The sequence below is a fragment of the Zophobas morio genome, unplaced genomic scaffold, assembly GCF_036711695.1.
Source record: "Zophobas morio isolate AGI-343-1 ecotype UQ-CSIRO unplaced genomic scaffold, CSIRO_AGI_Zmor_V1 ptg000009l, whole genome shotgun sequence".
Lineage (NCBI taxonomy): Eukaryota > Metazoa > Arthropoda > Insecta > Coleoptera > Tenebrionidae > Zophobas > Zophobas morio.
This window is the reverse complement of record NW_026972114.1, coordinates 11,563,393-11,576,790: the sequence shown is the minus strand read 5'-3', so window position 1 is coordinate 11,576,790 and position 13,398 is coordinate 11,563,393. Positions and strand designations below refer to the sequence as shown.

Sequence of the window (13,398 nt, the reverse complement as noted above, 5' to 3'; positions counted from 1 at the left end):
TTAATAAAATCGCAATGAAGTCGCTAAATCTCATTGTCACCGTGTTTTTCATAATCTAGGGACTGAAACGAATTGCTTCTAGTAATAATACGAGAATTCTGCTGCGAGGGAATTCGATGGAATTATTCCGTTATTATGAAGGCTCCCTACTGTTATTAAACACAAAGTAAACTCGTTGATATTCAGAGTTTTCGACGTTTCTGCTATTTGCGTTGAATAATATTTTGATTGTAATAATACAAATTATTGTAAACTGGTTTCTCTTTAATAATTTCACTTCTCCGATGCGGACGTCTCCAGATTCTATTTATGGAAGTTTCCGTATTGTTGAAAGGCAATGATAAGTAAATAAAATAAAGTAACTGTCTTTGTGTGTTGCTGACGACATTTTGGGCTGGAAAAGCATTCAAACAGACGACGTATATCATATTGAAAGATTTTTAACTGTCGTGTAAATATTGAACTATATTTCATCCAAAAAGTTTTTCATTTAATGTCAAGTGCACTAAACTTAAACATAATTAATGCTCTCAGTTTTTATCAGATCAAAAAAAAATCTTATTGTAAACAGTCCCTGCTCGAGCTTAAGTGAATTTACTAAGACTCGAAGCAAGTGTTGTCTAACCAATGACAACGATTGATTCGTTGTTCACTCGTTGATCATGCTCTTTTCTTACTGTATCTGTTCCTAAAAAATAACTTCGGCAATACCAAATTTTGTAATTAAAAGATATCTGAATTGTGGTATTTACGGTTTAGATGACATTCTGGCACTGTAAAAAGTGTAAAGTCACATCTAGTTAGCCATTCAAATTATTTAAAACCTGTACCTAAGTGCTCAGATGCAATTTGAATGGTACAAAGAAATAACTAAATTTAAAATAATACTTTCTGAAAAGAAGATTGTAAATATAAAACGAATAAACCTCGCTGTTTTCTGTGTGAAGAGCACTATACGCTAGCTTCCTTGAAAGCATTATGAAAAGGAAAAGAGGTATAAGAATGCTTAAAAAAGCTTTATATGTTAAACTTTAGTTGTGGCTTGTCGTATTAGCATACTTGAAAAACTTGAAGAACAAAAAAAGAAATTCAAAAATATTTTCTCTTTTTACAAATTCCTTTTTTTTGCATTTAATGTTAAATCTGTGATGTTTATAACCGTGATTCTAAATTTACAGCTTCAGCAGAAACTATTCTCGGTATGAAATTAATAACTCAACGGAACCCGAGGCGAGATTTAAACAATGTCACAGAGAAGTAAATCTTAATAGCCGCAGCGCATACAGATTTTAATTTTTGGTGACCCAGTTTAAGCGCTCGACCTACATCCAGTAATTAGAACTCGTTCTAACAAGACGTTTTTCCCATAAAGTTGTCAACACGACTATCAATTAAGTCCATCATAAAGCCAACAAAAAGCAGCAATTCAACCATTATCTTATCTAGAAAACTCCACTTTGATTAATGAAAATGGCCACCATACACATCCCTAGACGTTTCACCCAACCATTAGCAATTTGAACCGGAAAGTGGCGCTCATTCTTCCCATTCTCCCGTATTTGGTCCTTCGAGATTAACATCTCCTCGTCGAGATGGAAAAAATCACTTTGGAGTATCCATTTTGACTCCGTAATTAGGCGGATTAAATCCGCTTTTCAAGAAGTTCGCAACTCAAATACGGAATTGGTAATGAGGATTTTAAATATGGAGCAATGTTTGCAGAAGCCCGAACATAAATACAAAAATCGCTATATTTGAAATTTAATTTGGCAGAAAAGCTCTTGCGGTAATCCCCAATACAAAAATTGGTCGAGGATTATTTCGACAGAACTTTCCTCGTCCATAGAGTACAACAAATCCAGCTGTTTCGATTTTGCGAATTGTATTTTTTAATTAATTAAAAAACATTTTTAATTGTATCTCTCTTATAGGTTAAAATAAAGATATGATGTTCAAGTAAAGATGAAGAAGCATGCTATGCGTTTTTCAAGTGAGTTTTTCTACTACAAAATTTTGTGATGACCTCATCAACCTTTTTGCAAGAACACGTGTATCAATTTGGATCGAGCAGTGTAAGAATAATAAAGACAGTACTGTATTCCCAAATTTTCGGAAAAATGGAGTGAATCGTTCTTGAATCTTGATTTAATTAATAAAATAATGAAACAATTTAATCACGTCCGCCATGTGTAGTAGTAGAACTGAAAAGCATTTGTCAGTACTTGATTTCTCAAGTTTTCGAATGAATAGTCGAGAAAATATGAAAGTACGAAGTCGCCCGATAGATTTGATTACTTTACTTCCTTAGCTTACCCTCAATAAGTAAAAATGGCCTCTCAGCAATAATAAGAACTTGAAGTGTTTATAGTTATACATCGGAAAAATGTCAATATAAATTACTTTAATTTGAATGAGTTTGTCGCCTCAAAACGGAGGATTAAAATTATTAATTAAACAAGCCACAATCAAACAAAATGTTTTGAATATTATTAATGCAATTCTTATTTAATCATTCTTAAATAAAGACGTGCGTACTCTCACATTTTCGAACTTGATCAATAAAAAATTAGAGAGTGATTAATTTTGTTAAAGTTATTTTATCTCATGAAAAAAATGGGGTAGGGTGATTAGACAGATATATTTTGAAAAAAAAAATTGCCTTGACAATTTTGCATTTCTGATTTAATCCATAAAATGAATTGACTCATTAATGAATTCTTTTGTCTCACCCTGTATAAGTAATTCTAAAAGTATGAAAGCAAGGATAAATGACAAGTATAGACTTATCATGTTCTGCACCTTTTCGGTGGGATTTATTTGGAAAATTTTGAGATAACGCCATTAATTTTTGTGGGGGATAAAAAGACATACATATTAGCCAAATAAAACAATAAAATTGTTATAACTACTTGTGGATTGTATATTAGAATTTACTGAACAAATTGCATTCAAAACTATAGACCTAACTACTTTGAAATTTAAGTACTCCGTAAAGATACGACAATCCTTCCATTCAGATCATTCAGAAAATGTTTATCATCTCAAAATATCCTAGTTATTTAAAAAATTTAAAACGTGTTGAATTATATACTATGTTGATAACAATTGTCGATAAAGAATAACTAACAAAGAGAAAAGTGTTTAAGAAAGTGCACCTAATTATTCAAATTTAATATATTCCTATAAAAACAACGAAAGTTGGTTTGGTTTCTTACCTGTCAAGAAGTTGATCTTGAATATCAAGATAAAATTACGTCTTCATAGTTTACAAACAAACTTAATTTAACTTTCATGTGCAGGGTAAAACACACTTTTATTGGAGTTCAATATTAACCCTTAATTTAAACTTCAGGCATACAGGTTGTCTTAGAAAATAAGTTTGAAGCTTTAAATTTTGCCACAGAATTATTAATTAGACTTCTTATATATGTTACTAAAATATTCCCAAACCAAAAATACCGGAAATAAGGCACTTAAAGACACTAACATTTTTGTTAAGCAAGCTAGACGCGTGTTAATTGCGATTTTCCTCATTATTTTTAATGACTAGCTTCTGAAACTCCGGTACTTAATTATCACACACCCCGCGTAGCTCGCGTAAACGGATTTTATCTGCATTTGCTGAATAGGATTGTGGTGAATTCCTCGACTGAACGCATTCATTTTGTTTCAGGTGACCGTCATCAATGAGACCGACTTGGAAAATGAAATTCCGGAGAATCAGGATCCGGTCACGATGATGTCGATATTGATAGTCGGTAAGGAGATAATATTTTCTCGTGAAAAATACAGGGAGCGGAGAGTTAATGGGGAGAGTTATTAAAACGTTAAGCTCGCAGCAGGCAATTTATATGGTAATTTTTAATATGGAGCCCATGATACAAATCAAACAGCTTGAGGAAATGTGCAAATAGTGTCAACAGTCCTTTTATTAACTTTCGGCGGAACAGACGCAGGATTGAACGGCAGACAAAAATGTCACGCGTAAATCAAACATGTTGGGAACAATGCGAAGCGAAAATAATTGTCTTTTATTGCCATTTAAAAACGGGGGTGCGAAGGTGGAAATTAGTTTTAATTTGTCGAGCTAATTTGACATTTTTATGTCTGCGAAAGTGACAAGATTGTTTTTGCAATTACGGCCTGCAATTAATTGTTAACGAAAAAATATTTTTTTTACTTGTATAAGGCGGAATTCGAGTTAAAGGAAAGTCTCCGGATTAGCTCGTATGTACTGCTTTGAAGTCTTGGGTCACGTCTCACCCAGAAGAAGACATATGTGCAGACCTGACGTGTGTAAGATATGTATGTTTTTACATTACCGGCACTGAAAATTACTGCTCTCATCCTCGCTTGAAAGGATGAGTGTTTTTTTTTAATTTTGTAGTAATTAAAAATAAATTTAATCCCTTCAGGAATAAAGTAAAAATGAATAGATGATACCATAATTAAACCAGCACACATTCGAAACTAATCAAAATCCTTTCAGTGCTAAATACGTTTAAAATATTACTTTAATTAACTGTAATATTAAATAATAATTACTAAAGTCATTAATTTGTGAACTACACGCCTTTGAAAACTATTATTCAAAATTAATTTTTACGACTCGGAGTGCAATAAACTTCTCATGATTAAAAAACTTACTTTAATCTCTTGATGTGTAAAACAGTATATTACACGACCCAAGCAACAAAGAAAGTCATAAAATGTTGCGCTTCTACATTAAGCAAAAATTTTAACGACCCATCTGAATAGAACGTCAGCGTTGTTTACTGGTACAAATGTTGGCAACAATTTTCGTTCTCCGTAACAAAACATTGAAAATGAAATGGGAAAATATATAAAACGGGAATCGGTTGGATGCACCCGAAGCAGAGTTCGGTAGAGACCTGCAAACAGTTGCCCCGAAAACGCACAGAATTCAATTTTGGAGAACGAACTGACGCTGATTCGACCCTTTGCAACCGTCTTGAAAATTTTTATAAATCAGTTTTAAAAATCTGCGCTATAAGAGGCCGTCCCACGTTTCGTTTACGTTCAACAAGTCACAGGAAAATGGCTTTTTTAAATTTTGTGTGCCGTTTTTCGAATTTCAGGTTAAAAACAAAAACTTTGGCTCTTCAGAAAAAAGGGCTTCACGTTTTATTTGTCTTTGAAATGAAAGAATCAGCAGCATTATTTGGGGCTAAACGTACTATGGCTCATGTGAGGACCCGGGTGGGTTAGGTAGCATCGTGCTTCCCTGCTACACCTTGGGTCGTGGGTTCGATTCCCGCCCTGCTCTGGGTGTTTTGTATGTCCCGCCCCCAGTTCCCCTGTAATTGGGTCTCCGGCCTGTAGGGGGACGTAATTCAATGAAAATAAAACAAATGTACAGTTTGGAATCTACTTAAGGAATTGCTACCGCCGTTGGTACAATGAAGATGAAACATAATTTTAAATCGTACACCATCCTTTTATATTTTTGTAAATATCAAAACCAACTAAAATGGTTATTTACTGCACTATGTTAAATTGATATTGACACAAATTTTACTCCTCTTTACTTCCTTAGTTTTACTGCATCGGGCGATTTGCCACTTTCCGTCTGTCGGTCTGTCTAGCGTCGGTGTCGATTTTTATTGGACACGTATTCTCCAACACTACTGAACCGATTGTTGTCAAATTTTGTATGTATATTAGGAACATTATGTGGACGGTCAGCCGCTAACCAAAACTTGGGTAATCATCCCCACCACCAATGAAATTACATTATTTCCAAAATTTACAATAAAATATTTTTTTTAATTTTATTAAGTAAGGTAGGTACTCTTACACTTGAATGAGTCTTTGCTGAATTTTAACTCTAGACATTCAAATTTATGGAAAAAAATAACAATTGCATAACATTTGGCAATTTTACTTCGAATGCTCTGAAAATTTGCAAACGTTTTAAGGTTAACGTAGTCATGGTAAACGTTAATCAAAATTTATTCGTTTATCCTCTCCAAAAAATTGATGACGTCATCTCAAAATACTACCTAATAATTCCTCTCTGAAATAATGAATGAGGCAATTGATTTTATTCAAAAAACCCACTTGAAACAAACGTGTAGCACGTTTTTTTTACATTTACCTTAACACATACATATCCTTAGTTCAACTTATAAGTTTTAAGGGTTATCACTAAAAAATTAAATTCGCATACTCAAATCTGATAATTAACATTCGATAAATTTTTTGATATCACAATTTTTCGTTTTTACTTCCCGAGCGTAAGCAAAGGAAGTATTGTAATCGAGTCCGTCGGCCGACTCTCTACTTGTACGTTTTCTCGATCTTTCATGACCCCTAGAAGACGAAGAAATAGGTCTCCCATTTCCGTCTGTCTGTCCATCTGTCCGTCTCTCCGTCTGTCTGCCGTCCCGGATTTTTATTAGACAGATAATCTCCGAAAGTACTGGACCGATTGTTGTGAAATTTTGTAGTTATATTAGGAATATCATGTAGATGGTAAAACGCTAACCAAAATTTGTCTAATCATCCCCACCACTAATGTGATGACGTCACTTCAAAATTGTACATAGTAAATAGGTTTTAAATTGTATGAAATAATACAGTCCTAAACATGTAGTTTACGACTCCGAATTGAGTTTTTACCCGAAACGTCCAGATTTTTGGAAAAAAAAATCAAAATTATAAAACAACATTTTGCGATTTAATTTTGAATCTGCTAATCCGAATGTTTTGAAATGTTGCAGATGTTTTAAGGCTATAAAGAGCATCATAAATCTTTACTCAAAATATATTTGGCTATCCCCTCCAAAAACTTGATGACACTCAGCTCAAAAGTTTGCCAAATAAATCCTATGTAAAATGTACAAAATATGATGAGTCTGTACTTGTGATATATCACTCCATTCATATTTTTTCGATTTGCATATACAGGGCGACTCAAAAAAAATTAATGAATGCGTAAATGTATTTTACTGATTTACTCAGGAACTACAAAACCGAATGCTTTGAAATCTTAAAGATGTTTTAAAATTATCAAAAGCATGGTAAATTTTTGATCAAAATGTAATTGGTCCTCCCCCCTAAAAAAAATTACGACGTCACCACAAAATTTTGTTGAACAAATTCTATCTAAAATGTACAAAATATGGTGAGTCCCTTCTTGTGATTTATCATTCCATTCAAATTTTTTCGATTTCCATATACAGGGTGACTCAAAAAAATTAATGAATGCGTGAATTCATTTTATTGAGTTAATCAGGAACTACAAAACCGAATGCTTTGAAATCTTGCAGATGTTTTAAGGCTATAAAGAGCATAATAAATGTTTAGTCAAAATATATTTGCTTATCTTCTCCAAAAAATTGATGGCGTCAGCTCGAAACTTTGTCGAATAAATCCTATCTAAACTGTACAAAATATGATGAGTCTGTACTTGTGATTTAACACTCCATTCATAATTTTTGGATTTGCATACACAGGGTGAGTCAAAAAAATTAATGAATGCGTAAATTTATTTTATTGATTTACTCAGGAACTACAAAACCGAATGCTTTGAAATCTTGAAGATGTTTTAAAGTTATCATAAGCATGGTAAGATTTTTATCTAGATGTATTTGCTCATCACCCCTAGAAAAATTATGACGTCACCACAAAATTTTGCTGAATAAATCCTATCTAAAATGTACAAAATATAATGAGTCTCTTCTTGTCATTTATCATTCCATTCATATTTTTTGGATCTGCATATACAGGGTGACCCAAAAAAATTAATGAATGCGTAAATATATTTTATTGATTTAATCAGGTACTACAGAACCGCATGTTTTGAAATCTTGCAAATGTTTTAAGGTTATAAAGAGCATAATAAATTTTTAGTCAAAATATATTTGGTTATCTTCTCCAAAAAACTGATGACGTCAGCTCAAAAGTTTGCCGAATAAATCCTATCTAGAATATACAAAATATGATGAGTCTGTACTTGTAATTTATCATTCCATTCAGATTTTTTGAATTTGCATATACCGGATGATTAACAAAAAATAATGAATGCGTAAATTTATTTTATTGGTTTACAAGAACTACAAAACCGAATGCTTTGAAATCTACTGCAAAAAAAAAACATAATATACTTGCAGTCGTCACGTTTTCGACAGCGAGGGAAGTACTGTCTAAACTCGTTAAACCAAATTTTTCAATGATTGGCTTTCATATTTTTTCGTTTTTTCAACTTTCATTTTTTCAATTTTTCGATATGCAGTTTTCCAATTTTGCAATTTTTCGATGTTACAATTTTTATTTCTCGATTTTTCAGTTTCTCAATTTTTCATTTTTTCATTTCCTTCAATGTTTCAAATTTTCAATCTTTGATTTTTCAAGTTTTCAAATTTGAAATTTTTTGATTTCCAATTATCCGATTTTCCGATTTCTTTTTTCAATATTTCGTTTTTCCGATTTTGCAGTTTTTTTTATAAACTTGCTATTTTTGTATTTTTTTTCGAAAATTTGAAAAATCGATAAAATGAACAATTGAAAAATTAAAAACCCAAAAATTATGAAATCGAAAAATTTATAGAACCGCCAAAATTGTAAAGTCGAAAAACTGTAACATTGAAAGATCGAATATTGAAAAATTAAAAATCGAAAATAATTGAAAAATGTAAAAATTCTAAAATCGTACATTTTTAAAAAGCGAAATTTTATTTAAATTATTGTTATTATTACAAAATTAAGATGACAACTAGAAAAATTTCAAATCAATAATTGAAGAAATCAAAAATTGAAAAATCAAACTGAAAAATCTAAAAAAGAAAACCGAAAAATTAAAGAATCTAAAAGTTGAAAATAGAAATAGAAAAATGAAAAATTTGTAAACGAAAATTGAAAGAGTTGCATATCATAAATTAAAAAAAAAATTGGTCATTTGGACAAAACTTCCCTCGCTCCTGAAGTACAATGAAACATATCCAGCATTTTCGAGTTGAGTTTTTTCTTTACACAATTTTGTGACGACGTCATCAACATTTTTGCAAGAACACGTACATCAACTTGGATTGGTGCAATGTACAGAATTGTATTCCCAAAATTTTTTGGGAAAATGGATTTGATCAGTAAAATAAATTGTCCCACTCATAATTTTTTTTGAGCCACCTGTTCAAGCAAATCTAAAAAATATGAAAGCAATGATAAATCACAAGCAAAAACTCATCATATTTTGCAAATTTTGGGTAGAATTTATTTGGCAAAATTTTGAGATGACATCATCAATTTTTTGGGGGGAATAAGCAGATAGATTTTGATTAACAATTTACCATGCATGCGATAACTTTAAAACGTCTGGAAGATTTCGACGTATTCAGTTTTGGAATTCTTGATTTATTCAATAAAATAAATTGACTGATTCATTAATGTTTCTTAGTAATCCTGTATAAGCAAATCTAAAAAATGAGGTTCTTAAAAAAATGGCCGAAAGCTATAAGTATAATCCGACTGATCCAGCACTTTAAAAAATTTTAAAATTTGGTTTTACGGGTTTTCGTTTTGTGATTACCCGCAAAGTAAAAACCAGAGACATAAGTAACACCCCTTGTCCTTCAACACTAGGTAATAGCCTGCAATCTAAAGCTCAAGTTTTATTTATGTTTATACACCGATAGAATGTCACATAGAACTTTAGTTTGATTTGAATGAGTTTATCTTCTCAAAACGGTACTAAAATTATTAGTTAAACCACAATCGAATAAAATGTTTTGAATATGATAATTTTTATTTTATCATTACTATGTAAAGACGTGCGTATTCTTCACGTTTTCGAGAAAATGGGGTGACTTCGTTCTTAATTTGATCCATAAAAAATTTATGATGACGTCATCAACATGGATAATTCTAGTCACAGCATAAAAGAAAGGTAGTCACAACGTCATATCAATGCAAGAAAAAAAAAAGAAAGGGCCAGTTTCGGCATCAAACCACAATCGCAGTACCGCAGGTCGCCATTATCTTCGATATACCCACTGCGCTACGGAGACGTTCAAACCGTATCGGGAATAAAACGTTATTATACCTTGCAAATGTTTTTAGGAAAATGTGAACGTTTAGCGAAAAAACTGAAACTGGATTGGTACACTACAAGTATATGAATAAATTTTTGTGTACTATTCAAATCATTTTAAAATACCGTTCATTGAAATTGCGTCATCAAATTGTTAATGGGGATGATTAGCCAAATTTTGGTTTCATTTAACCATCTACATGATATTTTTAATATATGTACATACAAAATTTGATAACAATCGGTCTAATAAAAATAGATACAGACAGACAGACAGACACAGAGACGGAAACGGGAGACTACTTTTATCGTACTGTGGGGGTCATGAAACGTCGAGAAAACATAAAAGTGGTCATTCGTCCGATGGACTCGATTACAATACTCCTTCGCTTACGCTTGGAAAGTAAAAAATAAAAAATTGAAAAATTGCAAGTAGAAAAATTGAAGAAACGAAAAATTGAAAAAAATTACAATTAAAAAAAAACAAAAAATTATGAAAACGAAACATTGAAAAATGGAATATTTGAAAAAATAAAGAAAATAAAATCCCAAAACTAAAAATTGCAAATCGAAAAATCTAATATAAATGAAGAATGCAAAAATTGGAAAAATTAAAAATCTAGAAACGCAAGAAACGAAAAATTCTAACATTGAAAAACTAAAAATCGAAAAACTTGTGAATCGAAATATTGGAACGAAGAAAAAGTGAATCGTATCGTCAAATTGGAAAACCCAGAAAATGTAAAATCTAAAGATTATAGAATCGTCAAAATTGTACAGTCGAAAACCTGTAACATCGAAAGATCGAAAATTCAAAAATTAAAAATCGAAAAATCCAATACATAAAAAAGTTTTAAAATCTAATCATTGAAAAATGCAAAAATTCTAACATTGTAATATTGAAAAAGTGAAATTTAAAAATTAGAAAAATTGCAAATCAAAAATTGAAGAAACTGAAAAATCTATAATCGAAAAAACGAAAAATTAAAGAATTTAAAAGTTTAAAAGTTTAAAAATCGAAAAATCGAAAATCTAAAATCGAAAAATGGCTAAATCTAAAAAGTGAAACATCGAAAATTGGGAAAATAGAAAAATATTGTAAAGCTGAAGAAAGAAAAAGTGAAAAATTGAAAAATTGCAAGTGGAAAAATTGAAGAAACGAATAATTGAAAAAAAATGAGTTTGAATAGACAACAAAATAAAAACGAAGCATTGAAAAACCGAATATTTGAAAAAATAAAGATAATAAAATCCCGAAACGAAAAATTGCAAAATGTAATAAATGAAAAATTCAAAAGTTGGAAAATTGAAACTGAAAAATTTTAAAATGGAAAACTCATAAAGTTGCAAATCGATAAACTGCAAAAACAGAAAAATAATTGAAACTATGAAAAATTGTAATCCAAAAAGCTGCGGGAGTGTTATTTACGTGACTGGTTTCAACTTTTTAGAGGTTATCAGAAAACAAAAATCGCAAAAAAATTATCGGATTTGGTGGGCTGCACTTCACAGGCGAGGATAAATTTCATCGAAATAACCTTCGACCAAGTTTTTCGCGAACTAATACCGAGAGAGCAATAACAACACGATCAAAGGCAGCAACGAATTTTTGTAAATACGTCTTTGATCGTTGCATTTTCGACTCAAACTTTCAACGGTATTTTGACAAGATGAAAATTGTGTCGAGAACAAATTTTCAAACATCCATGGTTGTCTTTAATGGTGTTTTTTTGCTCTCTCTACACAAAATAGGCATTTGTGTTTTATAAAATATGTTCCCATTCACGTCAAACAATCTTTAGCACCTCGTAGTCGCCGTAATAATGGATTGTGTTCACCTAGAACTAAATCGTAATTATAATGGTTATTTAAGCAAATACTTATCTGTGAATATGGAGCTTTTCAGTTCAAACACGTTAATATTCCTGCACCAGCGATAAGTTCAACCCGTTGTGGCTTTTTTGGACTAAACTCGTTTAAAATACTGAAATATGGATATTAACGAGTTCGAGTTACTCACCATACATAAACGATAGTTTAAAAGTTCAGAAAATATACCTTACATGTAGAAAAATTTCAATTTATGTCGCATAAAACGCCTTTTCAGTACAGAAAATTTCTTTCTCGTTTTCAGGTACATTCCTTTCGTTGCTCATCTTCCTGTCCGTCGCAGGCAACATCCTCGTCTGTGTGGCCATCTACACCGACCGCGGCCTCCGACGCATCGGCAACCTCTTCCTCGCCTCCCTGGCCATCGCCGACCTCTTCGTCGCCTCCCTGGTGATGACCTTCGCCGGCGTGAACGACATCCTCGGCTACTGGGTCTTCGGTGCCCAGTTCTGCGACACGTGGGTGGCCTTCGACGTGATGTGTTCGACAGCGAGCATATTAAACTTGTGCGCTATATCACTAGATAGATACATTCATATTAAAGACCCCCTGAGGTAAAGGGCTGCTTATCGTGTGGCATGCATGCATATAAATAAATTTATTATGCGGACGCATTGTGACGCGAAATTTTTCGCCGAAAACCCATTTCGGCGACGAATGGGAACGGGATTTATGTTTATATTCAATATAAACACAAAGAGATGCGTACTTTGGATATTGAGATGTGCCGCGATGGGTGGATTACATTAAAATCGGGTTCAAGAGTTGCCGCGTAGATGGAGAGAGGGAAATATGGAGAGCTTGCATTGCTGTGGAGGAGATGATTTTTACTTTATGGGATAAAAGCGAGCGCTGGGGTTTCGAGATTTAGACTTTTAGAGGGCAGGTAGAACGGGGTAATTGTGAATGTTCGACACGAGAATTTCGCTGAAAATGTTTTAACTTTGGCAGGTTGGGGAGACGGGTTTGTGCAGTATGCAAAAGATAGAACCGGCGCATCCACCTTAATTTCTAACGAAAAGAATAAATGGAGCATACTGAACTTGAAACAAAACTTAAAAATATTGAAAAAAATATAATCTAAATGGTGTGCAACAATTTTGTTTTCGTTTTTCTGCCGAAAATAGCCAGACCACGTAAAACGTACAATCTTCACAAAGTGCTTTTCCCTTCTTGGTCTCAATGTAATGTTCCTTTTACCGCCGTTTAATAAAATTAAAAACATCCACAACTGAGTTGAGGTTTACCAGAGCTTATTGAGGACAAGCTCCTTATAGTTTAAAGATCAATGCAGTTTAAAAAAGCCATTAGACGATTGTATTTACCAATATCCGTATTTTCCTTGACTTATAAGTATGCTTTTATCATTGAATAATGGAAGTATAAGTTTATAATTTATAATGCTTTGATAATACATTTTCACTTTATTAAATCTACAGCAATTTGAGAAAGTTTCATAG

At 32.2% G+C, this 13,398-nt stretch overlaps 1 protein-coding gene across 3 annotated transcripts in view; it reads left to right on the top strand.

Moving 5' to 3' along the window:
* The window catches only part of LOC135125918 (dopamine receptor 1), a 194,595-nt gene that overhangs the window by 127,905 nt on the left and 53,292 nt on the right, over positions 1-13,398 (top strand). For all 3 annotated transcript variants that reach the window (XM_064051692.1, XM_064051693.1, XM_064051694.1), the window contains 2 exons: positions 3,674-3,758; positions 12,183-12,492. In XM_064051692.1, the coding sequence (XP_063907762.1) occupies positions 3,674-3,758; positions 12,183-12,492 (395 nt within the window). The remainder of the gene's footprint in view (positions 1-3,673; positions 3,759-12,182; positions 12,493-13,398) is intronic.